This window comes from Cydia amplana, chromosome 21 (genome assembly GCF_948474715.1).
Source record: "Cydia amplana chromosome 21, ilCydAmpl1.1, whole genome shotgun sequence".
In the NCBI taxonomy this organism is placed as follows: domain Eukaryota; kingdom Metazoa; phylum Arthropoda; class Insecta; order Lepidoptera; family Tortricidae; genus Cydia; species Cydia amplana.
Window position 1 is genome coordinate 4,790,485 of NC_086089.1, and position 25,651 is coordinate 4,816,135.

The 25,651-nt window shown below is 37.8% G+C and overlaps 1 protein-coding gene across 1 annotated transcript in view; it reads left to right on the forward strand.

Moving 5' to 3' along the window:
• The first annotated feature begins 1,427 nt into the window (after positions 1–1,427).
• The window catches only part of LOC134657850 (focal adhesion kinase 1), an 82,856-nt gene continuing 58,632 nt past the window's right edge, over positions 1,428–25,651 (forward strand). The window contains exons 1-2 of the mRNA XM_063513429.1: positions 1,428–1,919; positions 19,036–19,465. Of these exons, the coding sequence (XP_063369499.1) occupies positions 19,089–19,465 (377 nt within the window). The 5' untranslated portion in view covers positions 1,428–1,919; positions 19,036–19,088. The remainder of the gene's footprint in view (positions 1,920–19,035; positions 19,466–25,651) is intronic.

Consider the following 25,651-nt stretch of genomic DNA (forward strand, 5'->3'; position numbering starts at 1 on the left):
TGACGGTGAATACTTAGGATTACTCAGTTACTTTATTAATTGGTGTGTCAAATAGTTTGTGCAACTGGCTATTTTGTTTCATTTAATTAATAATTGATATATATTTGAGAACTGTAAAATATATAATATATAAAAATCCATATTGTAATTCAAATACCAACTTGGAATAGCTAATTAACAACACTCAAGGTCACGCCGATTTCACGCCGATCATTTATCGGCGGCGGCGGCGTGGCAAAAAAACCCGGCGGCGGCGGCACGCCGGCGCGGCGCACACGTCTAGTCGGTGCAAAGTTAGCCTAGATGGACTCTATCATCATTTTTGATGATAATGGTAGTTTTACTATTTAGTTTCTAAAATTTTCAGTGGAAGGTCAAGTGTAACTTTTTGCGATGTCTAATCTAAACTAAAACATCACAGCGCACTTCGTGATTTTTATTGCATTGTGAATTGTGACCCTGCGTGACTGTAGTGACATTTGAAAATGTACATTTACCAATCTCTTGCGGTTGCTAAAAAAATTGTACAGTCAGCAGCAGAAGTTGCTAAGCGGGCGAGGCGTTCAAAATTATCTTGACGTTGACGCGACTTTACGAGTATTATTAATAAGAGAAAGAGCGTTTCAATGTAATTTTGAACACCTCACTCGCTTAGAAACTTCTGCTTCTGACTATACCTTGATTGTCTATAGTATTTTTCAAACACGAAGGGTACGGTGACATGTGTCAATAAAATGTTGGGAAGTGTCAAGAATTGTATGGAGGTGACACCTGTCACCATACCCTTCGTGTTTGAAAAATATTATAGTGTAGGCTGACGTCATAACCCCTTGGCCACTCGGCTCCATATAATGTGCAATTATTGCACTCATTATAAATCCTTGAGACATTAATAACTCGTGTCATAAATCTGATCGTACGCATAGGCAGAATGCGACACGCCTGAAAGCCGATTTCAAACTTTAAAAATAGCAACTTGATTTGAGATCGATTAACAGTGCCCTATGTATTAACTTACTTATCCAATCTAATACCTTTATACGAGCAATTATTGTATAGGTATATATTTCGGGGATCTCGGAAGCGCCTCTAACGATTTCAATGAAATTTGCTATAAGTATGCGGGTTTTGGGGGGCAAACACACATCTAGCTCAGTCGTATCTCTGGTACAACGCGCATTTTTGAGTTTTTATGTTTTCCGAGCAAAGCTCGGATTCCCAGATATTCTCAATAAAATAATCTTGCAATTTTAAGTAATACCTAATAAGTCAGCCGACAAACAACATATGTGACGTTCCAGGGGAAAAGGTACCTTATGGCACTTGGCGCTTACGTCCCATAGCACCGCAATTGCATTGGAGCGGCGTTAATAATAGCGTAGGCGCCAACCGCCATAAGGTACCTTTTCCAGTGGAACGTCACATATAAAAACGTTTATAAACCGTTACTGCCTCCATTTTACAACCACAAACGGTGGCCATAATCAACGGCCGCAGGACAATTTTCTTAAATTAAACCCAATAAAAAACCTAAAAATAGCGCCTACAGCTGGTATGTGGACCAATAAACACCATATACGCACGCAGGTGGCATTTCGTTAACTTTTTTATTCATATTTATTCAGGTAATAGTTTTGTAAATCGTCCTTGGCTTGCGAAACTTACGCCCCCGCGGCATATAATCATTAACCGATTAAGCCTCCCTTTCTTTCTAACTAAAGCTCGGTAAGTGTGAACGGGATGAGAGATTAAAGTTGTAATGAAGTGTGTTGACTGTTGTCTCCAGCCAGTCTCAGGCGGCAGCGCGCGCGCCGCGGTCGCTACCACGACGCGCTATTTCGAAATTAACGAATTGACGCGTTCGAATAACGAATTTTCAACGAAGTTTATCGATGTGTGTGATTGTGTTTTGTTTTAAGGTTCAGTGTTTTTTTTTTAATTTTGTGGCTGTCCCAATTTTTGGCCACATGCCTTACCATATAAGTCGAGTTGTTTTATGTCTTCGGCCGCTGATGATTTATTATTATGTCTAATCGCTTGTTTTATGTTAAACTTAACGTTATCCTTGTAATCATAAAAGTGTCCGTTTAAACGGTGATTTAGCCTTCTAAGAACTAGTCATGTTACGTTTACCACATTCCTAATGCCATGTAACTTGTACCTATGTAGGTACCTATGTAATAATTAGTACCATATGTGCGAAATAAACAAAATACCGTTTGATTACACATGCAGTCTTGTGTACCTAAATAGGTATGTGGTATTAAAAGCGAACTTATCTATGAAATAAAACTAAATGAAAACTGAAAACTTCAAATACTACTACTGCTTCAAGTTCAAATAGATAAAGATAATAAAAAAATTAAAAACCGTATAACTGCCGTATTCGAACTTCAAGATATTCACAAGAGACGACACGTACTAGATCCATTCCAGATACGTTATACTTTAGATTTCAACTAGTTCTCTTTTGCAGCGCAATTCGGGCAACCAATGTCACTTTTACGATAGATCGTGTTAGATATCTATTAGATGTGAATTAGATCTCTAAGTAATATCTTGTGGAAATCGTTCAAGAGTATCTCCAGAATCGCGGAAATATCAAATTTGACAGGTTAGATCTTAAACATATCGTTATCGTATCTTGGCGATGTCTACAAGATATCTAATAGATGTCTAATACAAAATCCGAATTGGGCCGTAGTAGTGTATAAATGTGCTTAGCCTAGGTGCCCTAGGTCACTCACAAACATAGAGAAATTTAATGGAAAGCCACATCACATGTTAATATCCGTTTAACAGTAAGGGCTGCAGGGCGAACAACTTAAAATAGTGTAGTAATACACTCAATTAATTTTTGAACAAAAATTGAACCAATTTCACACAACAGGTTTTTGAATGCCATCATTTTATGGTCTTCAGCAGTTCCGGTTCACCAAACTACGCATTCCGAGAGCAAATACCTAAACATATCAAATATTTAAAGAGTTTTTCCATTTCTCCAGATCCCGTCATGATGACAATGGGACCAACAGAAACCTATCAAAATCTAATGGCTGATAACACAAATTTTTCAATTTCAATCCAAAACCAAACAACAAAGACTGGCCGCCATGACTCAACGCCATTGGTTCAGAAAAACGAAAGTAAGCTGCGCAGACGCCGAAATAGACATGTTGTCTATGGCGCTGTCATTCTAGTAAACATTGTAAACGCTTACTGGGCGAGTCGAGACGAAAGCGCCGAAAAACTTGTTGTGTATAAAAACACAATTGAAATAATATTAGAAAATATCACTGCTTCGGGTGAGACTCGAACTCGCGACTTCAGGCTCAGGCCTGCCTACCGCGAACACCAAAGTTCACAAATTGCGGGCATCTTTCGCTTTACTCCAATTAAGGCGTAATTAGAGTGACAGAGAAAGATGTCCGCAATTTGCGAACTTCGGTGTACGCGGTAGGCCCTTTGCATTCTTCTATCTAGGCTAACATGATAAACGTCTGCGATAAATATAAGTAAGTCCTACAGAGTCATCATTTTCACGTAATTATCGGGGTTTATTCCGAAACATTGTTGTTGATTATGTTTTTAAAGTAAATTTTCCGGTTAGAACTTAGAAGTAGGTGAAAGATCTTTGGCAAAAACCGAAAATGTCACGAAAAATTCTCCACGAAACGCGATTGAGTCGCTCCAATATCACCCTAATCACATATTGATGTGGATTCAAGTTCACATATTATGCTAGTTAGAGTAAATCTCGACTATCCCAATGCTCGCGCATTCAGTGAGACATGGGCCGTGTGGACGAAGCTTATTTTTATACTGCTGACGGCTTCTGTGGGAAGAAAGCAGTTAAATTTAACTGCCACTGGTTTGACCGAAATAGACGTTCTTTTTACCGATGTTTAGGGAAAGTAGGCATTTTGTATGACAAGAATATGCTTGTTTATTTTGAAATTCGACTTTTGAATCTGTACAGGAACATTTGGATATGGTAATTTCCTAATTTCTCAGTTATGTCATAATTATAACTGAGAAAACGAAGCCTTTTGTTCACTTTGTCAGCTGTTATTACGACTCTGCTACGTTTATTTGTGAACAGCTAACACGTTTGTGTTAACTACTACACAATATCTAGTAACTTTCCTAATTTATTTATATTGCAATGGATTTCATTACCATCGATAAATCTGTAGAAACTAAAATACATACCGTAACTATGTTTGCCGAAACTATTACTATCACAACTAGAGTTACGTCGTATAACATAACAACATATTTATATATATATATTATAGGTATCTTGAAAGCAAATACTTTATTGTTGTCTTACGTACTTGTTGTTGACATGCCGTGACCCACTAAATACTTGTATTGTTCGCGAACCGTGTCAAAACTTCAGGTGACTGACTTGTTGAAATGACGTCATTGTGAAGCGCTTCTAATAATTATGATGCACCTTTTTGTGGACAGTGGGTGTAATGGGGAATGCCATTAGTGTACTAAGCTCAAGTATGTTGACAAACTTTTGTCTAATAGATGGGAAAGCCCCCAACACAAGGGGCTGATGATTTCGTCTCTAATGGAAGCAATTTTTGTATGCCACGTTGTCAAATTGAATTCAAGAATTCACACAGAATATAAAAACACACCTGTTAAAGGGTTGATCCTACACCTACACAAACATAATGAATATGGGTCAAAAGAAATTAGCGATTTCACAATCAGATTGAAACCTACGTACGGAAAAGATAATAGATGAATTTAGCAGAACTATGAGAATGAGATGAGAAAACACCAAGATGAAATGAAAAGAAATAAATAAGTTTTAATTTGTTTGTATTTTACATATTTAGGTATGAACATATTACTGTATCAAATTAGACAACTCATCTTACTGTCTGTCTCTTGTAACATTATACATCTCGATAGTATTTCTGCAGCTATGCAAATACAGCAGGTTGCGAAATGCCTGCTAAAGCATTCTCGCGCTCGGTCACTGTCATCATAAACTATGCTTCGAGCCTATTAATTCATCCATAACAGACCACACACAAGAAGATACTTGGCAGATTTATAAAGATAATATTTGGCGAGGAAAAACATTCCTGCAATTGGGTTCATGAGATTTCTGAAGAGTCTGCAAATTCGTCTCGTCAGGGTGTTAAACCCAAATGGCCAGAAAAATGGGAACTACTTAGAATTACGTTCTTGAATCACGGAGCTTGGTGTATGAACATAAGAATAACTGCATTCAAAAATTTCAAGGCACATGCATCCAATCGGAAATCGTACCCGGTAAAATGTGTAAAAAACCCGGAATTCGTTTTATTGCAGATATGAATAGTCCCAACTATAAGAAACATGTTGTTATCGAACTCCGTAACCTGCGAACTAAATAGATGCACCAGAGCAGCTGTAGTAACAATACAAAACATACAAAAATCTTATGCTTTTGAAAACCATTAAGTCATTCCGCCATCATCATATTTATTCGATCACATTCCAAACAAACATCCAATCGTCTTAAATATTTCCTGAACAGAGAAGCAGTATAAAGATGAGCGCACTCATTTTCACTCGAATTTATGTGCGTACGCATGCCTGCGTGTTATTAAACACTCAGTGTTTATTCTCAATGCTTACGTGAGCACAGATTCCGGTTCTCAAGCAATCCAATAAATGACATTTATGACAAGTAACAGTATTGCCAGCCAATGGGTGATCGTCTTTATCGGGGGAGTGTTCTCTCTAAGAAAAAGTACTTCCTGTTATCATACGGGATCTGCATCAGGTACCTACGTTTCTTGCGCGATTAAGTTGTCGTCGATCATTAGCATAACGCTTTATCATATTTCATTACAGCCAAAACCTATCAAGTAAGGTAATAAGGCATGACATGAAGAATGCAGTTGCTTGTACTCACCTTGGGGGTACACTGATTACCAGTCCGACGGACGATGTCAGCCTGTCAGTTGTTCGGAACTGTCACCTTTTGCGTTTAACTAACAGGCTGATTTCGTCCGCCGAACTGGTAATCAGTGGGCCCCTTAGAATGAGCAACAACAACCTAGCTTTGATGTCGACGAATCGAGTCAATCGAGTATTGCCCAATGTGGCAACAACAATTTCGGGCTCAATGTCAATGTGGAGAAGACCATCTATCAGTTAAGACCGTCTACAAGCTACAAACTCTTGCGCTTGTACACATACTCCACTTACAGAAGGTCGGTACAACAACACGGTCACAAGTTGCGAAGCTTTTCCTTTCTAGCTGTGTCTGAGCGAAGTACGTATACAAATACGAGAGCTCTTGCCTTTTGACGGTCTTCCCAACCAAAAATGTACACCCTCATCAAAGATCTCACTTATACCGGTTGGACTGTGTCATCGACTCGCCTGTGTTCCAATATTGGAGCACCCGGCTCAGACGGCTGACTCACGCCGGTTAAACTTGGTCGCAGCCGCAGGATGGTCCTAGTGTCGGGTTACTTTAGACTGGAAAACTAGCCAAGGTTTAGCGTTAAACTAAAGGTAAAACGTCTTACTGATGCCCCCAACAATGACGTAATCGATAATTTCAATTGGTTGTTTTGGGAGAGAATTATGGTTATTTTACTTTTAACGTTAGCGCATGGAGATGTTTTAAGGGGCCCACTGATTAACAGTCCGCCGGACGGTATCGGCCTGTCAGTTGTTCGGAACTGTCTACTTTTTGTTCTAACTGACAGGCCGATACCGTCCGGCGGACTGGTAATCAGTGGGCCCCTTTATACAACCCAACATTTTCTCATCAATTAGGTCACTGTTCATATTATCCTTCTCTTTATTCTTCAAACTATCTTGTACATACATATAAGTACTTCCATCAAATTTTATCAAATTTTCTCTGCTTCCATTTCTGACAACTTTTCGAGTATACTGTATAGCCATATATATTTGTGAACTGTCTTATTAATTAGAGTTGCCATTAATATGGGACTATGTACTATGTATGTATTACAGAAGTACGATGAACTTCCCCACATTTCTCTACCAAACTGTTTACATCTAATTCTGATTCTAATTCTAATTGCCATTTGGCAACGTTAAACAAATTTAGGGTACTAGGTTCAGGTGCATTTTTAACGTCTTAGTCAGACCTTGCTTTCTGAGGCCGTTCCTTGCAATTTAGGATTGCACTCACGCCATAATAAAATAACTTCCAACGCCATTTAAGCCAACGATTTTATCACCTTTATAGAGCAACTCTTGCGTACCAGGAACTTGCTATACACGCAACATTAATTAAAATGCTTCACCAGCTATAAATTAACATGTAAACAGGATAATTTGTCATAATCCTTGGACGGTGAAAGGTATAATTAAGAGATTAAAAGGACGACCCGATTTAATTAATGTATTAACTACTGACAGTGCGATTGTCACTTCGTGTATGAAACTGTGTGGTGGGTGCCGGAAAAGGTAGTGGCAGCGAGTTGAGAAGGTGATATACCGATACATTTTAAGGTGGCAAACATGAAACAACTAGGGATCAAACCAAATAAATGATTCATATTTTAAGTAACATTACGGGTGGCCTAGAGGGCATGGCGTTATCCGCGAACCGTGTAAGCTGTAGACGCCGGTTCCAATCCCGTCTCGGGCAATGGACAGATTGGTAATTTTTTCATCGCTATATATGACATCTATTGGTTTATAGTTTACCAAAGTATCTACAACTGATACAAACTCCCATCTTAATGTATCGATTAGAGGTGGTCAGCGTTTGCAACCGGATATAACTAGAATTTTATTTTGAATTTCGGTAACTGATCTACAATGTAGTTATGCTAAACTACCGGAAACGGGGAAGTGTGTCACAAATTTTATTGGCAAGAGAGCAGATGACAAACAGACAGACAACGTCGTCGATATATGTGAAACTAAATAAAACCGTGTAAAAAGCTGTGTTAATGTTGTCGGGTGTCTGTTACCGTGTCGTTGTTGATCTTTTGACCTACCTACTTAATATATGTATAAAATCTATGTCGACAATATCACAGGTCATTTAGCATTCAATTTTCTTCCAACCAACACATAATTTTCCCACGATACCTTTTAACTATTTCAAAGTAATTAACAGAGTGGCGCGTTACTTACGGGTGTGTTCACTGTGTACTTTGTAATTGTAACCTCTATTCAAATTCTGTAAAGACCTAACCGACGCGACATACTCCCTTTTGTCACCAAAACACAATAAAAGCTTACACAATATTGAATCTTACTTCGTTGCTATAAGTTCCAAAATGTATTGACGTAAGTTTGTAAACAGTAACATCAATTGAGTTAATGGAGTGTCACGCCTTGTGATGGTTGCGGTCCTAATTCTACCAAAGCATGTTATTGAGATTAGGGCGCGTCATAGATGAAAATTATTGTAAAAGTGTTACTCGTAGATTTAATATTATTATATTAATAAGTAATCAGAAAATGTCTGGATGCGTAAAACAACATTTAAATACTTACTAAGTTTTTCTTCGATAAATCTCATGACTTACGAAACTCGTTTTAAGAAAGTTCACAAAACAACTCGGTTGGATTTTGGCAACTTTATTAACCTTAGCCGTGAACATTTTAGTAACATTTCCCCACACAGTCCAGCTTTTTCTGAAACCCGCTTTTTTCTACCTACATCTTTCAAATGTCAACACCATAGGTGATTAATGAATGAGTATAAACGCCACAAAGATCTATGCTTACTCCATCTTATCCTTTATTCCATTACCTTGTCTTGAATTCTACTGATTCAACTAAAATAATGACCGTAATCTTATTCGCCTTAATGCATAATTAAATATTAATAAAAAGACCCCGTCATTGTAGTTGGAATTCTTCTTTCTTAACACCATTGCTTCAGCTCAGAGTACTATATATGTGTACAGTAGTCCATCTTTAAAAGAAGATGCATGCACCCGCAAAGAACTGACGAAACAGACTACCAGAGTCTGCCCCAGCATCTTGGACTTAAGGTAACCTTTTAACGAGTCGTATACCTGATGTAAAATGGACGAAGCTGTTTAGAAGACACTCCTTGTAGAGTTGTGAATTCTGACGACAGTCGACACTCGCTTCCGTAGGTGGAAAGTTCTGATATTTAAACATGCAAAAAAGCAAATGTATAGCAGAAGAGGGTGCAACTAATGAGAAATAAGCTTGCCCGGATTGACATGGATGAGTAAGGATAAGCAGTCGTGGCGTTCGAGATTTGATCGAAGTGCATTTCCAAAGGATTACTTACTTTATTCTTGTTACTCTGTCCAGTGACATTCTTTTTATCAAATAATTAAGCTTGTTTTATAAGACGCGGACATTCCTCTCCGCTGGTCGGACAGCATTTTGAGAATCTCAAGATTCCAAGCAAAGGTCGGTCTGTTAAGATCCTCTAATTATGCGGGTCTCATAATTTTGCGGTATAAAAATATTTTGCCTAAAATTACCTTTGAGACTCGCAGCCCTTGTAACCCTCGTTGAGTTTCTTGGAAATTATGTATGAATTATTATTTGTTGTGTACCGTTCTTTTTGCTCTTTGGCAAGCGAAAAATTAACCGAGGTAACCGTAATAACACCAAGGCGGTCTAATGTTCCTGATGACCTAATAATACTAAGTGTTTTTATATACGAGTAGGTACCTATTACATAGATACATCTGCGCAGAAATGGAGTGTGTGAAAGTCTCTCTAAACAGCCAAAACCCTCTTATGAAAGAAGGGAGACTTTCTTTCATAAGAGGGTTTTGGCTGTTTAGAGAGTCCAGCATCGCGTCGTATTTACATGATGATGAAGTTATAACTTATACACCATCATATATGACTTTTCCAATGAATCTATATCAACAATATACTCAGAAGGCGTATTATGCGCTTATCGCGGCGACATGACATGATATACCGCTCGTCTCGTATTAAAGTTATTGTCAGTGTAGTCAGGTAACGTGATGTAGGTATGATGACCAAACGACATCTGCAGTATGGATATGATGGTCGTATTTGTGTACGCGACAGTTTTATAATGACGTTATTTATCTCTTCAATCGCGTGGTGTCAAAAAGTGACATTTTATCACGCGGATAAAGCCATTCATAAAACGCTTGCAGAAGCCGTTGACTTATGTTACACAGGGTTTATAAAACCCAATAAACGACACTTTATCGCCAGCACCGCAACAGGACAATGGCATCGAATTGAAACCAATTAAATACATCCACACGCAACTCCCGTAATGGCGGAAGGCCGAAAATAACGAAGTGACGTAAACAAGGCCGTGTTCCTGTGACTAACCAGTATAGAGCGAGTCGCACATTCAGCTCAACTATTGTAAATGTGACTTCAACATTCACAACGATTGATGCATATTTGGAAAATGCACGAATACTACATGAAAAATTTAAAAATTAAACGCCTCGGACGAAATTTTAAATCGAATCGCTAGGACTCCGGGCATTTGCTCTACTAGCTGCCGAAGTTTTACCAGATTGCAGCGAATTTCTAATATTATGCTTGAATTGCACGGAAAGGGGTCTAGCGTAAAATGTAAGATTACTAGACTTTCTTAGATTAGGTAGATCTCATCACCGGCGTTTCAAATTGTATATTAGAGATTATCACCAAGTTAACGCCACTTGCACCATTCCACTAACCCGGGGTAACCGGTTAAACCTGGAATAGCATGGTTACCAGTACAATTTGATACTGGTTTAACGCTTTAACCGCTTAACCCCGGGTTAAGTGGCCCTTACAATGCTTTACCCTATTCTTCTTTATTTTGTATCATCACCGCCAGATTCGAACGCGGCTCTGGATGCCCACCGTTCTACCAACCCAGTTACCCAGGCCAGGCATACCCCGGTTTGTCTGATCGTTGGACTCGCTAAGCGCTTGGAATAATATGTCGCAGGAATCCCTTGACTCATAATCCTTTGGCAAACAGCCACGGAATAATAAATAAATAATAAGAACACGGATCCCTAGATTAATTTTATTTTTTGTAACGGAACGTTGCCAAGTTTGATTTTGGAATATTGAATATGTTTTAACGGAAATTAGTTTTTTGCTTTTCAATTTTATTTGCAAATAGGTTTACAGGTTTAAGTCTGATTGATGTCGTTCAAAACTTTGGACTTTTCAATTGTTTGTTTAAATTCAATCTACATCGTATAGATCGTTCGGTTTTGAAGTCATCGGAAATCAGTATTTTATGCATTTTGTTTTTGCAATAAGGGGCCAAGGAAACTACTGAGTGGACACCGAACATAGTGCGGCGTAACGGCAGACCTCGAAGGAGATGGCGGCACGATCTTGACGTCTTTCTGGAAGATTGGCCTAATATTGCCCTAGAACGAGACGTGTGGAAGAAAGAGAGGGAGGCCTTTGCAACAAATAATAATAATAATATTTATTGATGAGCAGTTTCAATTACGAATTAAATCAATTATGGGTACTGTTTAACTTACAAAAGCGTTTCTGAATAACAAGCTCAGTTCTGGGGAGACCAAAAGGGATCAAGTGTCCCTTGTGTTTATTATAGTGCATTAGACCCCTTGTTTCTAAGCGTTGACTACAAAGGGGTGACTAGTTTGCTAAACTTAAGGGTAGTTTGGTCAAATTTCAGGTTAATATGTCTATTAGGACAATTTGTGTTAGGTAAACTTTGCCTGGCGCTGGTTTGAGAAGGACAACGTTATTTAACAGTGTTCGTGTTAGTTGACGTTTAACAAGTTGGTAGATTTCTAAATTAAAAACCTCTTTTTCTCGCATTTATACACTTTTTCCCCAGAAAAACGTTACGTGCTTATCCAAGACTCCCACATGAAATTAGACTTTACCCCCTTTCCCCCTGAACACCTCACGTAATTAATAGAAGCCCTTAACATATAATCCTCAAACGGATTCGTCATAAAACCGACAGGCCACCTGCACTGACTGTTGTAATGCTCGAATTGCAACGTGAATAAAGTGATACATTACACCAAGATCTTACAAGTCAGTCTCCACCTTTATGAATCGACCTGTTCAAGTACAAACTCCTTAGTGTAAGGCCTGAGTGGACGCTCGAAGCGGAGCGTTCGGCGGGGCGTGCAGCGTGGCGTCGGGCTCACAAGTGATGTGAGCAGCGTGCACTGGCCGCTCCTATACGCTTGCATTTGTTTAACATGCACGCCGCACGCCCCGCCCCGCTGCACGCCCAACTCGAGCGGCCACTCAGGCCTTACACTAACTCGAGCGTCCACTCAGGCCTTACACTTAGAGAGTTACGAAATACAGTGTTAATTTGATCAAAGTCAATGAAATCTAGGGCTGCATTAGCGATCTTTCATTGATGCTAACACAATGTACTTATTGACCTTTGCACATTAGCTAAAAAAACAACCGTTTTTTACCTTATTACAATGGTGTAAGGTGCAAAATTGTATACATAATCTTTGATGTCGGCTACACCTGCATTTGATTCACGCAAAGATGATACATTATCGGCATATGCAGTAACTATGTAGAAGTTTGTATGCTTGTAAACAAAATAGTATATAAGTAGTTAATTAGCGACCGCCCCGGGTTCGCACGGGTTACACAAAACCTTAACAAATTATACACATAAACCTTCCTCAAGAATCACTCTATTGATAGGTGAAAACCGCATGAAAATCCGTTCAGTAGTTTTTGAGTTTATCGCGAACAGACGCGGTGGCGGCGGGGGACTTTGTTTTATAAGGTGTAGTGTTTAACCTTTGTGTAATATTTTTTAAGGTTAAATATTAATATAGCGTTTAATTAATTACCTACCAGTTTAATTTGTAATACTTAATTTTAACAAAAACTTCAATCTATATACACAATGCGTTAAGACAGAAACTTGACCAATTTACACCCAATTAATGCAAAAAATATTGTTAATTGTCCCAAAATGAGTACAGCGGGCGCAAATTAGTTAATGAAAAGGATTGTACTGTAAAGGTCGAATACCTTTACAATATCTACGTTGAGGGGCCTCAACGCCCTCAGCATAGAATCAACTTTTTTTTTGAGATACTGTACCTAATGTATCTAATGATCGATGATTATATAATACAACGATCAGTCATTAATTTCAATGCTTACTCGTATAAAGGTTATTGACTTCATTAAAAATCATTATGTAGCATTTTTTTAATCTCTACAAAACCTATTGTAAGAAAAACTTCTACAGTAGTATAGTCTCGATGTTGGATCACACAGATAAAACAAAAGATAAATCGGTCAAAACTCAAAACATCTCCTATACATTCTCAACCTTAACTGACAAGATTTACGATTAAAAATCAAACAAATTCCGTTATTGTTAAACAATTTATTTTTATGCTATGTATGTTACGCATCAGTAGATCGTGACCGATGCCAACGTTCTGCGTCGTATTGTTTCGGTATAAAGTGAGTCTGGTGTAAAACATCACAAATCACAATTAAGATGCCTTACGGTCTAGTGGAGACATAATTGGTGAAGAAAGTTTTAAGTATAGACTAGCGTACGATATTACTGCGAAATTTCGTGTCTGATGTTAAATATAATTCTGTTTTTAAATTCAAATTACCTCTAATAGCTATCGTGTGTTTTTTTACTGTCGAAATTCGTCATACAATTAATCATAAATGTATGTCATACATTTATGATTCGCATTTTAGTTAAGTAGTATTAGTACATGGAATCACACGAGAGTTAATAACTAATATCTAGGCCGAGTGTGAAAGAAAATCTTAGTGCGAAAGTCCCTTGTTCCAACATCAAAGCGTTTCGTTTTTCACAAAACTACGTTCGCGAGCAAATCCTACAGATCGCCTATATTCCTAAACTTACGTTAGATACGTTCCATTTTGCACAATTTCCGTTTTGCAATACAATACCTAAGTCTAACACGCAACGTCACATTCGTGTTCTACGCTGTATTTGAGTATTTACCTTATTTTCCATGCGATAAGGTTATTTTTCCAATTTGCTAGTCGTGTAAGATACGAGCTTGGCAAAGTTAGTGCGTAATCCTAGGAGAGGTGTTTGAACTGTATCGATCGTCTTCTGTTTACATGAGCACGTGTTGCGAGTCTATATCGAAATTTCATCTCGTTTACACGCTTTGTGTAGGAAAAGAAAATACGATTTCCTTCGATTCGATTCGAATTGGAAGTATTTGAGAAGTTCTGTACGTTACGAGTACACGAGGGACACTATTTGAGTTTTATTGTTGTCGAAGTTCGATAGAGACTAGCAGCTCATTGAACTTTATTGTTTGTTCTAAGATGTCTTTAAAAAATATATTCGGATCACGCTAATAGATTTTTGTAATACACGTCATATCTTAATCTTAGCTCTATATTTATTTATGAACACAAACATCCTTGTTGTGCGTATAAGCATATGCATATTATAAATTTTCCAGTTGACATAATCCCATCACACTTGCACTAAACGCTTAGGCAAAGTTTCGACCCCAAGGCCAAGGGTTCCCAAACTCCCCGCGTACAATAGAGGACTATAGGTACGTATTAAAGGAAGGTTTCCTCAAAAAAGGCCTAAAAATCAAGCGTATAAGATAATACTATTCATTCTTTACTTTTAAAATATAGTTTCCGTCATCTATTATAATAATATACACTATTTAAGTTCATTAAATCTATGTGCAGTCTATGTGGTACAGAACATTCTGTGCCATACAATGGCCGGAAGGCGTGGAGGCGTGAACGATGTCTTAAATGGCCTGGTACCGGGCATCCGTGTCCGTTGACAGTACCCTGATTGTAAATGGGTGTAGGTACGGCCGAAATTTATGACCCATTTCGTACCTTGTCACAGTGACAATCAATATGAAAGTCGCTAGAGACCTCATACTATTACACTGTGACAAGGTACAAGATGGGTCATAAATTAAAATTTTCGACTGTTTAGTGGAACATATGTTTATTCTATAGTTTACAATGCCAGATAAAAGGGTAGTTCGTAAATAGATTTCAGTTGTTATCATAGTATCATCCCACTAGTAGTCCGTCTAAGATTAGATAAGATTATTTATCACAAGTCACATCAGATAATAAATGCCTAATATGCAAATTATTGTTCTAATCACCCTTATCTATAACTTTGCGTCATCTAGATTTTCTCATAACGGAATATTTAATTCCTACCTATTGACACATTAACATGCATGAGCTTCAACTCGTATACAATTAAAATCACTACGTAGAACCTATGTCACTTACGCGTATCAGCATTTTTCCTGTCACCACATATTATACGATTACGATTACCTACGGGTTTTATTGAAATCGGAAAAGTCGGCGGAAAAAAACGTGTTTCTTTATCGAGAATCGTGTCAATGAGTCAGTGAATCTAGAATTTAAAACGGTACTCATATCCTGAGGTTGTTTCAACTGCATTATGGTTAGGTACCGGGTTTTTGTTTTACGGAAATAAGATAATTCATTGTTTTTGTTTGTCAAATTGCAGACTTGCACAGGATATAATGTTGAGTTTTTGATGCAATTAGTAGTTTTTGAAATTCTTGTAATAAAATTATCCCTTATTCATTTCCCTTTTTTCCCACACTGACTTGCTTTTGTTTTAATAGAACAAAAGCGGCCAAGTGCGAGTCGGACTCGCCCATGAAGGGTTCCGTATTTAGGCGATTTATGACGTATAAAAAAAAACTACTTACTAGATCTCGTTCAAACCAATTTTCGGTGGAAGTTTACATGGTAATGTACATCGTATATTTTTTTTAGTTTTATCATTCTCTTATTTTAGAAGTTACAGGGGGGGGACACACATTTTACCACTTTGGAAGTGTCTCTCGCGCAAACTATTCAGTTTAGAAAAAAATGATATTAGAAACCTCAATATCATTTTTGAAGACCTATCCATAGATACCCCACACGTATGGGTTTGATAAAATTTTTTTTTTGAGTTTCAGTTCGAAGTATGGGGAACCCCAAAAAATTATTGTTTTTTTCTATTTTTGTGTGAAAATCTTAATGCGGTTCACAGAATACATCTACTTACCAAGTTTCAACAGTATAGTTCTTATAGTTTCGGAGAAAAGTGGCTGTGACATACGGACGGACAGACAGACGGACAGACAGACAGACAGACAGACATGACGAATCTATAAGGGTTCCGTTTTTTGCCATTTGGCTACGGAACCCTAAAAAGGTTTACATCCAACCATTAATTAAAACGAATTACCTAATTAACTTCTTGTTAGCCTTCATGATTAAGCCAATTAGTTGATTAATAATTTGCGTTATTTTTGCGCACTGTCATTAATAATTTAAAATTAACGTTTTGTTACAGTAATAATTCTAGCAATATTTTTTGCATATGAAGAAAACAATATATGTAAAAGTATAAACTGAAATAGATGTTATGTACTAAAGAAAAAGTGACAAAGCCCTCCAGTGGCGGAGGCCGGATTCGAACCGGCATCTTCAGCTTAGGCGCCCGAAAGCCCTACAAACCAAAATATTTAATTAAAACAAGCAACAACGGTTGCACTCCGGGAGTGCCGATAGAAGTGAAAACTCACCTCACTATGTTACCGACGCCCGGTAACACGATACATACGTTTAGCGGAGGTATTCTATTTATTTCTTATATATTATTATCATTCTCAAATAAGATCACACTTTTTCATTGAGATGTTTATTTACATACTGCCATGACAACGTCAAATTATTTGAACATAGGTAAAGAGTCTTGAAAAGGAGTCCGCAACATAAATGTCAAATAACATTGAATTTTTCTTTATTGATTGAAATGCCATTTAAATTTTGAGTGGCCACCTAACGGGGCTTACGGTCACGTGATCGCCTTACGCCCCTTACGGTCACGTGATCGCCTTACGCCCCTTACGGTCACGTGATCGCCTTACGCTGTCTCGAGTTTATCATTTTGTCCCCACCTCAAAAAGTGCCCAGCGCCGCTAAAGAAGTTTTCACTTCAAAAATATATTTTTTCCCGAAGTTGAATATGTAAAAGTGTCAATCAAAATTCTGCAGCATTTATATAGACCTACTAGTTACGGAGAATATGTTAACACCATATTAAAATTGCAAAACGAAGTCATCTAAAGATGACGGATATCATCGGTCGCTCATAAAATCGAATATGAATGTTGATCAGTATTAACAGCAATACTGACACATATAGACCCTATTCCTTTGGAATAAGGTTCAGGAATGTTCATTAATTAGTGTCGACGATAGTACGCAGAGTTATCTATACTACATCAATAGACAATAACATCACGTACGGTACATCCTGCCCTAAAAGGACGATAAAACGACATAACTTACTATAGAAAAGAGATGAATAAAATCCTTCTTTAAGCAAGCATTGTCTGTTAATTCCTTTACCAGTATAAGTAAATTTGCTATCCTAACAATTGAGTAAGCGTTCGGGGTCTCCTAATATTGGTTTATGAAGCGATAAGCCATGGGTTCCGCGTCCTTTCACTTAGTATGCGACGGTATTTGGTGGCTTCCGATACGCTGACGTGTCAGCCGGTATGCGTATTGTTGATTCCTGTCGTTATATACAGGTGTAATTATATAGAGTGCAGTCTGCAGGTGAGCCGGATGCTCAAGCGAACTGTATGACCAGATATATAGCTCTAGAGAACTATAATGAATCTGTATAAGCGTAGATACATAAAGTAAGACTGTTAAAATACGCCTCCAGTATGATTCGTAAAATAAATTGTACAAAAAAACCGGTTAGATGTAGATTCACCTTGAGATAGTTAAATTTTAGAGTGAGTGTAAAAATATGACGAAGAGACGTGCATTTTAAGATTGAACTCTACCAACTTGAGCACTTTATAATGGGGAACTTACGTATATATATCCAACGATTTGGACTTGATCACTATTAAAAGTTTGTAATGACAGCACTAAAACGATCAACAAAATGGTGCTGAGTCAGAATGCAACAGTCATTTTTTATCGTTGAGGAGAAGCGTGTTATGCGTGCAATGTACTGATACCTTGCATTCGTATTTGTTGTTCCTAAATGTAGTCACGGTACAAACAATTTAAATCAGCAAACGATTTAGTTACCTACCTGCGATTCAGCCCAATTTGCCTTCCATATTATCCCGTTGTTATTCTAGTTTTTATAGTTGAACAGTTTATCCAATTCGACCACCAAGTAGGCTTTTGTGCGACACTAAAAGCTGTAAGGGGGTTAGTCCCTTATTCATAAACGCGCTACAAACCTCAATTAGCTAATAATCGTTTGTCCTTATCTGTCATTTTGACTTATGTATTTGTAAGAAAGGGATAAAACATAATTTAACTAAATCAGGCCCGTAAAGTTTTATGAATAAGGGGGTTAATACTTAATGTTAATTACCTCCAATGATATCACCAGGGTGACGCAGAGAATCTGGTTTCCATTACTTATCCAAGACATCAGAAAACTAAACAGTAAGAAGAAATGGCTTTCCAACACATAAATAAACAACGTACCTAATCCGAAGTTGGCAGGTGTCTTAGAGATTAGCATACCTGACTCACTACACTATCGAGTGTTGGCGGGGTTTTGCAATGTACTACTGTCTTCATTTAATTCATTCAGTCTTTCGCGCGCTTTTGATCATTATGGACGTTGACGTGAGGTAACTTAATTGGACCGTACATGAGATCATTTGTTTCTGGGGAATCAATTTAATCATTAGTCAATTGTGTTTGGACTTGTACTAGGTTCCTAAATTAGTATTTCGCGCGCGTTTGGACTTTACGGCCTTTGGTGCGGAAAATTAAAACTTATTTAATTTCATCGTATGTAATGTAAGGTCATTTATTAATTTGAAGGCATTATTAATCATCAGTGAACGTGTTAGATGTAGTGGGCTGCGTACTTTTTTGGAACGTTACAATTTGTTAAATCATTTTGGTGATTTGTCTTTTAGTGTCCGAAATTTTACTAACGTAAGCAGAAGACATAAAACAACTTTATAAATCCTTCCTTTAAAGCAGTTTGAAACATCGATAAAGTCAAGTGTGTAATGTGAAATCAGTGCTTAACAAAAATGGTCATGGAATCCCCGCTGCAAGGCCGCTTCTGGCCCCTCTCTCCACGTCTCTGGAGGCGAAGTACGGAGTGCAAAGTCGTCTTCGAGCCTAGAAGACCACCCGTGGACAAACGAATAGATCTGACACCCGATTTGCTGCGTTCGAAGAATATCAAAGAGAGATTGGGGCATTTGAATTTGGAAGAACATATTGATGAGGAAAAGAGATGGAGTGTCTCGAAGCCTCCGTTGAAAGAGAAGAAGGAGGAAGTAAAGATGAGGGTCAAAAGGCAGAGGCAGCCGCGACCGAACAGTCTGCAGCTGCTGCTGTGTCCGTCCAGCTCGGGGCATTATAGCAGCAACACTTGGAGGTACACCAGGGTCAGGTCGAGGAGGTATGTTTAGTGTAAAGATTGAATAACATTAATGTATTAATCTTTTTATTTAGCCTAACTTAGTGTCCCACTGCTGGACAAAGACCTTGATATTTTTCCAAAATATCGGGCAGAATGCGTCCTAGTCGTTCCGCCATCACCTGTTGGGTTTACCAACCAAGAATATGGAAACTGCAAAAGTAATACCATTGCTGATACATGCACATAATACAAACTATTTTTTTTTATTTTTGTAACTAGGTACATTTGTCAGTATCGCACGTTGGAATTTCCGGTTTCATGGTCATCCATCAGTGTATCCTGTCCTGTGACATATTAGGTATCCTCTTTTTTTAGCTTCCGTTTCCTGTTGACAGCCTTTTTAGACCATTTTCACTCAATTTTTCCTGTCATATCTTCCTGATTTTAAATTATAATATACTCACGTATTGCACATATAATTATGTATATACATAATAATGGTTGAATTAAGGATACACTTTATTATTTTGCAAGTTATCTTCACTGATTTTAACCTTGTCCAAAAGACAGCAATATAAAGTACATCTTATATTTATATTCTCGATATCATTCTTATTAACCGATGCTTTCTCGTTGTGTAACGCGTGTGGGCAGCGCGTGGGTGTCACATGACGGTTGACAGCTCCGTATCACCATGCCTAATGAGCATGTATGGCCCTTGACATGGTTCGGGTGTTTTTTGAGCGTGTATTACCCTCTTAAGTGGGTACTTTATTGGACAAATAAATAAGAAAATTATGTTAAAAAACATGGGAAAATTCCATCCCAGCAGATCAGAGCAGAGCGGGACCTAAAGAACTATCAAAATGTTATACTTAAAAATTGATAATAAATAAATACTATAAGATAGTATGTTGCTACATAGATGAAGGAAGTCCCGATTCAAGCACAATGAGGCTCAAGTTAGACTAAATAAAAAACATTTTTTTTCCCCGTAGATTTCGATAAATTTTGGTTGATTTCAAGAGCTCCTTATTCTGGGCGGAATAAATACGAAAACAAAAGTTGTCCCGAAAAAACGATAATAAAAAAACATGTGTGACAGGAATTGATACCTATTGATCATTGTGATCATACAAATAAATGTCCATATCGGGATTTGAACCTAAGACCGGGCAGGATAGACCGACTAGGCTTAACCACCGGTCGTTATTCGTTATTTAAAACCGATTATGTCCTGCTTTAATTAAATCCATATACAATATAATATGTTATATGCCACACTGCCTACTGCCATAAATACCAAAGGCTGTATCGATTAATCGAATGGAATCGAATAATCGCAATGAGCTTATAATCGATTTCGAAAGCCGACGATAAATTAGCTCTCGATTAAAGAGAATATATGGTGTGGCGAAATTAAAAGGTTGGTTTACGTAAAGTTGGCAATAAAATTGTTTTTGTGCAGTTAGGTAAATTGGGAGTCGAATGGACATTTAATTTGTTATGAAAGTTGTAATCAGAACTACGGTTATTAAACGTTCACTTTTTTACTAAGGTGCTTTAAATATCTTCGAACATACCTACATTTCGGAATCCGAAAACAACTTAACTAATGAACGTAGGTACGTTGTGTTACTTATAACTTTATATAGACAAGGACTGATATAGAGACTAGAGACCTCTGTAACTCAATGTTACAGTTGCCAATATTTCAATTCAATAGATAAGAAGTGCTTTAGTTTACAAAATGTTCCAACAAGATAATCTGCCTCTAGCTAGAGTTAGTAGTAATTTTTGTAGTTAGTATGTAGGCAGATTTGAGTCTCTGTTTTAGACAAATATTTATAGGTATGTCGCGGTGTAGAAAATAAATAATTTCAAAACAATCTCACATAAACATAAACAAACGTTAGCCAATCAAATCAAATTATGCCACCTCACAGAATTAAATAAAAATTGTGCAAAATACCGTGGGCGGAGATGGAAAGCCCGTTGATAAGGTTGACGACAATAATATTACCAAACAGCTTTTACATACTTTACTGTCCCTTGAAATCAAACCTTATTTGAACACGTTTAAGGTTGAAATTAAAATAGATTTGAGGAAGGGATAACCCATTTAAAAAGGGCTTTCTGTTATTGGTGCTTGGTGTAATTAGTTAATTAGGTACATTATAGTTGTGAAACGGTTCAATCATAATTATAATATTAACACTGTAACGTGCAATGGGGCGTGATGATCTTAGTTAATCACTTGAGATTATCAGAATAATTCATTCAAGTTGTTAATAACCAACATTAATGAATAAAATTGTTGTGATAGTATTGTTCGATTAGTACAGCCTCTGCACGCGACTTTTATCGCATAAATTTGTGTGATGGTCAAAAATCGTAGATTCAGACCTCGGTTGTGCTGTATAGAGCATTAGAGCAGATAAGAATGCAAAGACGCATTGACGAAAAAATGCAATGATGACTAAAGATTTACTCACGATTATTACAATCATACACGGACAAGAAGGTTAAACTTCCTCCTGTACTAACTTTTACCACACTTTTCACCCCCTTTAGGATGATTCCCAAGGTCAAATTTATCCTAAGGTTTAATCTACGACCACTACCACACCATCAGGTTAAAAACATTTTCGTCAAAATCCGTTGAGCCATTTTACGTGACAACTTAAATACATCACACATCACAACAGCTATCGCATGTTTTATTCACATTACGATTTGTAGGATTGTACGAGTAAGATTGCAGAAAAACGTATATGTGTACGTAATATGTACTAATTGTACTAACTTTATATGCAAGACACATCGTTACTCTCTAATCTCCCCCAAAACCACTCGACATTTACTCCGATTTTTAGGGTTCCGTAGCCAAATGGCAAAAAACGGAACCCTTATAGATTCGTCATGTCTGTCTGTCTGTCTGTCTGTCTGTCCGTCTGTCCGTCTGTCTGTCCGTCCGTATGTCACAGCCACTTTTCTCCGAAACTATAAGAACTATACTGTTGAAACTTGGTAAGTAGATATATTCTGTGAACCGCATTAAGATTTTCACACAAAAATAAAAAAGAATTAAAAATTAAAAATATACAAAAAGAAAACCGAAACAAAATAACTTAATACATATAATATCTTTTTTAAAAAAAGGGAACCGCCTTCAAAAAACCAACCCACTGAAAAGCACAAAATAATTTTTATATGGCACCCCTATACGTGTCCAGTCCCTATCCCGTCGTAAATCAAATTTCTGCCAAAAAGTAATCAATACCTAATAATAAGAAAATTAATTATCATCCGGGTAATTACTTAGTTTTTGAAATCGGTGCCAAACCAAAATTTTAGAGAACCGATATGTTATTAGACAACGTTAGTTTACTCATTCTTGTAGGTACTACATACTCGTTTTTTTTCTGATTAGCAGCAAAGAATGTTTTTGTTGGTTTGGCACCGCCTTCAAAAACTAAGTAATTACCCGGATGATAATTAATTTTCTTATTATTAGGTATTGATTACTTTTTGGCAGAAATTTGATTTACGACGGGATAGGGACTGGACACGTATAGGGGTGCCATATAAAAATTATTTTGTGCTTTTCAGTGGGTTGGTTTTTTGAAGGCGGTTCCCTTTTTTTAAAAAAGATATTATATGTATTAAGTTATTTTGTTTCGGTTTTCTTTTTGTATATTTTTAATTTTTAATTCTTTTTTATTTATTATATTTTATTTTTTACTTTTTAGTGATAGGTACTTCATTTGTTTTAGGTTTTGGGCTAAAATACTAGTTTGTTAGGCTCTCCATTTAGTTTTAACGTAATTTAGTATTAAGTTATTTAGTTTTGTTATATTTTATCTTTTTGTTTTTTTTGTTCTAGTTTTATTTATTTTATTTTATTTTTTACTTTTTAGTGATAGGTACTTTATTTACTTTAGGTTTTGGGCTAAAATACTAGTTTGTTAGGCTCTCTATTTAGTTTTGGGAACTACCTACTAATGTTGGTGATGGCCTAACTCGATGTTAAACGCGACAAAACATAATATGACGTTCCGGTGCTAAACGATTTGTATGTATATTGCTCCCACTTCCACTGCCACTCCCATTTCCAGTCCCAGTCCCACTTCCACTCCCATTCCCAGTCCGAGTCCGACTCCCACTCCCACTCCCACTATTTTATCTAAATCAGTTTTTGCAACTTTGATGGTAAGTATACCGATAGCATCGCCACATACCGGGTCCATTTGGTTTTTCCATCCATGTACTGTAGACTAAAACCTTCTCCAGAATGTACCAAACACTTTTCTGAAAACCGCATCAAAATCGGTTCAGCCAAACGCGAGATAATCACGAACAAACATACATACATACATACATACATACATATGGGTCAAACTGAGAACCTCCTTTTTTTAAATGTGGTTAGAAGAAAGTTGATTGACCCACCTCGTGGAATTCTGCAACATAGGCACACGACGACAAGTCGGTTAACCAAAACAATGTGTGCCTATGTTGCACAAAACTTGAGTTCCACTAGGTACAGCCAGGGTTCAGCATCAGCTCTATCTTGGGTACTGCTCTCCTAAGTGCTCATCAAGGCGCGTCGGATGACCCAAACAGCGTGTGTCCATGTTGCACCAAACTTGAGTTCCACTAGGTACAGCCAGGGTTTAGCATCAGCTCTATCTTGGGTACTGCTCTCCCAAGTGCTCATCAAGGCGCGTCGGATGACCAAAGCAGCGTGTGCTCATGTTGCACCAAACTTGAGTTCCACTAGGTACAGCCAGGGTTCAGCATCAGCTCTATCTTAGGTACCGCTCTCCCAAGTGCTCATCAAGGCGCGTCGGATGACCAAAGCATCGTGTGCCCATGTTGCACCAAACTTGAGTTCCACTAGGTACAGCCAGGGTTCAGCATCAGCTCTATCTTGGGTACTGCTCTCCCAAGTGCTCATCAAGATGTGACGGATGACCAAAATAGCGTGGGAATATGTTGCACCAAACCTGAGTTCCACTAGGTACAGCCAGGGTTCAGCATCAGCTCTATCTTGGGTACTGCTCACCCAAGTGCTTATCAAGATGTGACGGATACCAAAATAGCGTGGGCCTATGTTGCACCAAACCTGAGTTCCACTAGGTACAGCCAGGGTTCGGCATCAGCTATATCTTGGGTACTGCTCACCCAAGTGCTCATCAAGATGTGACGGATGACCAAAATAGCTTGGGCCTATGTTGCACCAAACCTAAGTTCCACTAGGTACAGCCAGGGTACAGCATCAGCTCTATCTTAGGTACTGCTTACCCAAGTGCTCATCAAGGGATGTCGGATGACCAAAACAGCGTGTGCGTATGTTGCACCAAACCTGAGTTCCACTAGGTACATCCAGGGTTCAGCATCAGCTCTATCTTGGGTACTGCTCACCCAAGTACTCATCAAGGCATGTCGGATGACCAAAATAGCGTGGGCCTATGTTGTACCAAACCTGAGTTCCACTAGGTACAGCCAGGGTTCAGCATCAGCTCAGATCTATGTATACTAAAACCTTCTCCAGAAGGTAACAAACACTTTTCTGAAAACCGCATCAAAATCGGTTCAGCCGAACGCGAGATAATCGCGAACAAATATACATACATACATACATACATACATACATACATACATACATACATACATACGGGTCAAACTGAGAACCTCCTTTTTTTTTGAAGTCGGTTAAAAATAGAAAAAAAACAATAAATTTTTGGGGTTCCCCATACTTCGAACTGAAACTAAAAAAATATTTTTCATCAAACCCATACGTGTGGGGTATCTATGGATAGGTCTTCAAAAATGATATTGAGGTTTCTAATATCATTTTTTTCTAAACTAAATAGTTTGCGCGAGAGACACTTCCAAAGTGGTAAAATGTGTGTCCCCCCCCCCCCCTGTAACTTCTAAAATAAGAGAATGATAAAACTAAAAAAAATATATGATGTACATTACCATGTAAACTTCCACCGAAAATTGGTTTGAACGAGATCTAGTAAGTAGTTTTTTTTATACGTCATAAATCGCCTAAATACGGAACCCTTCATGGGCGAGTCCGACTCGCACTTGGCCGCTTTTTTATCCTTTAACTTTAAATCCCGCATGCTTTCCTTGCGTATTGCGGGTATTACATAACACTTGGTATTTGCTAAATGCCGTTCCCAGCGTTTAACAAACCGAGACTGAGCTAAC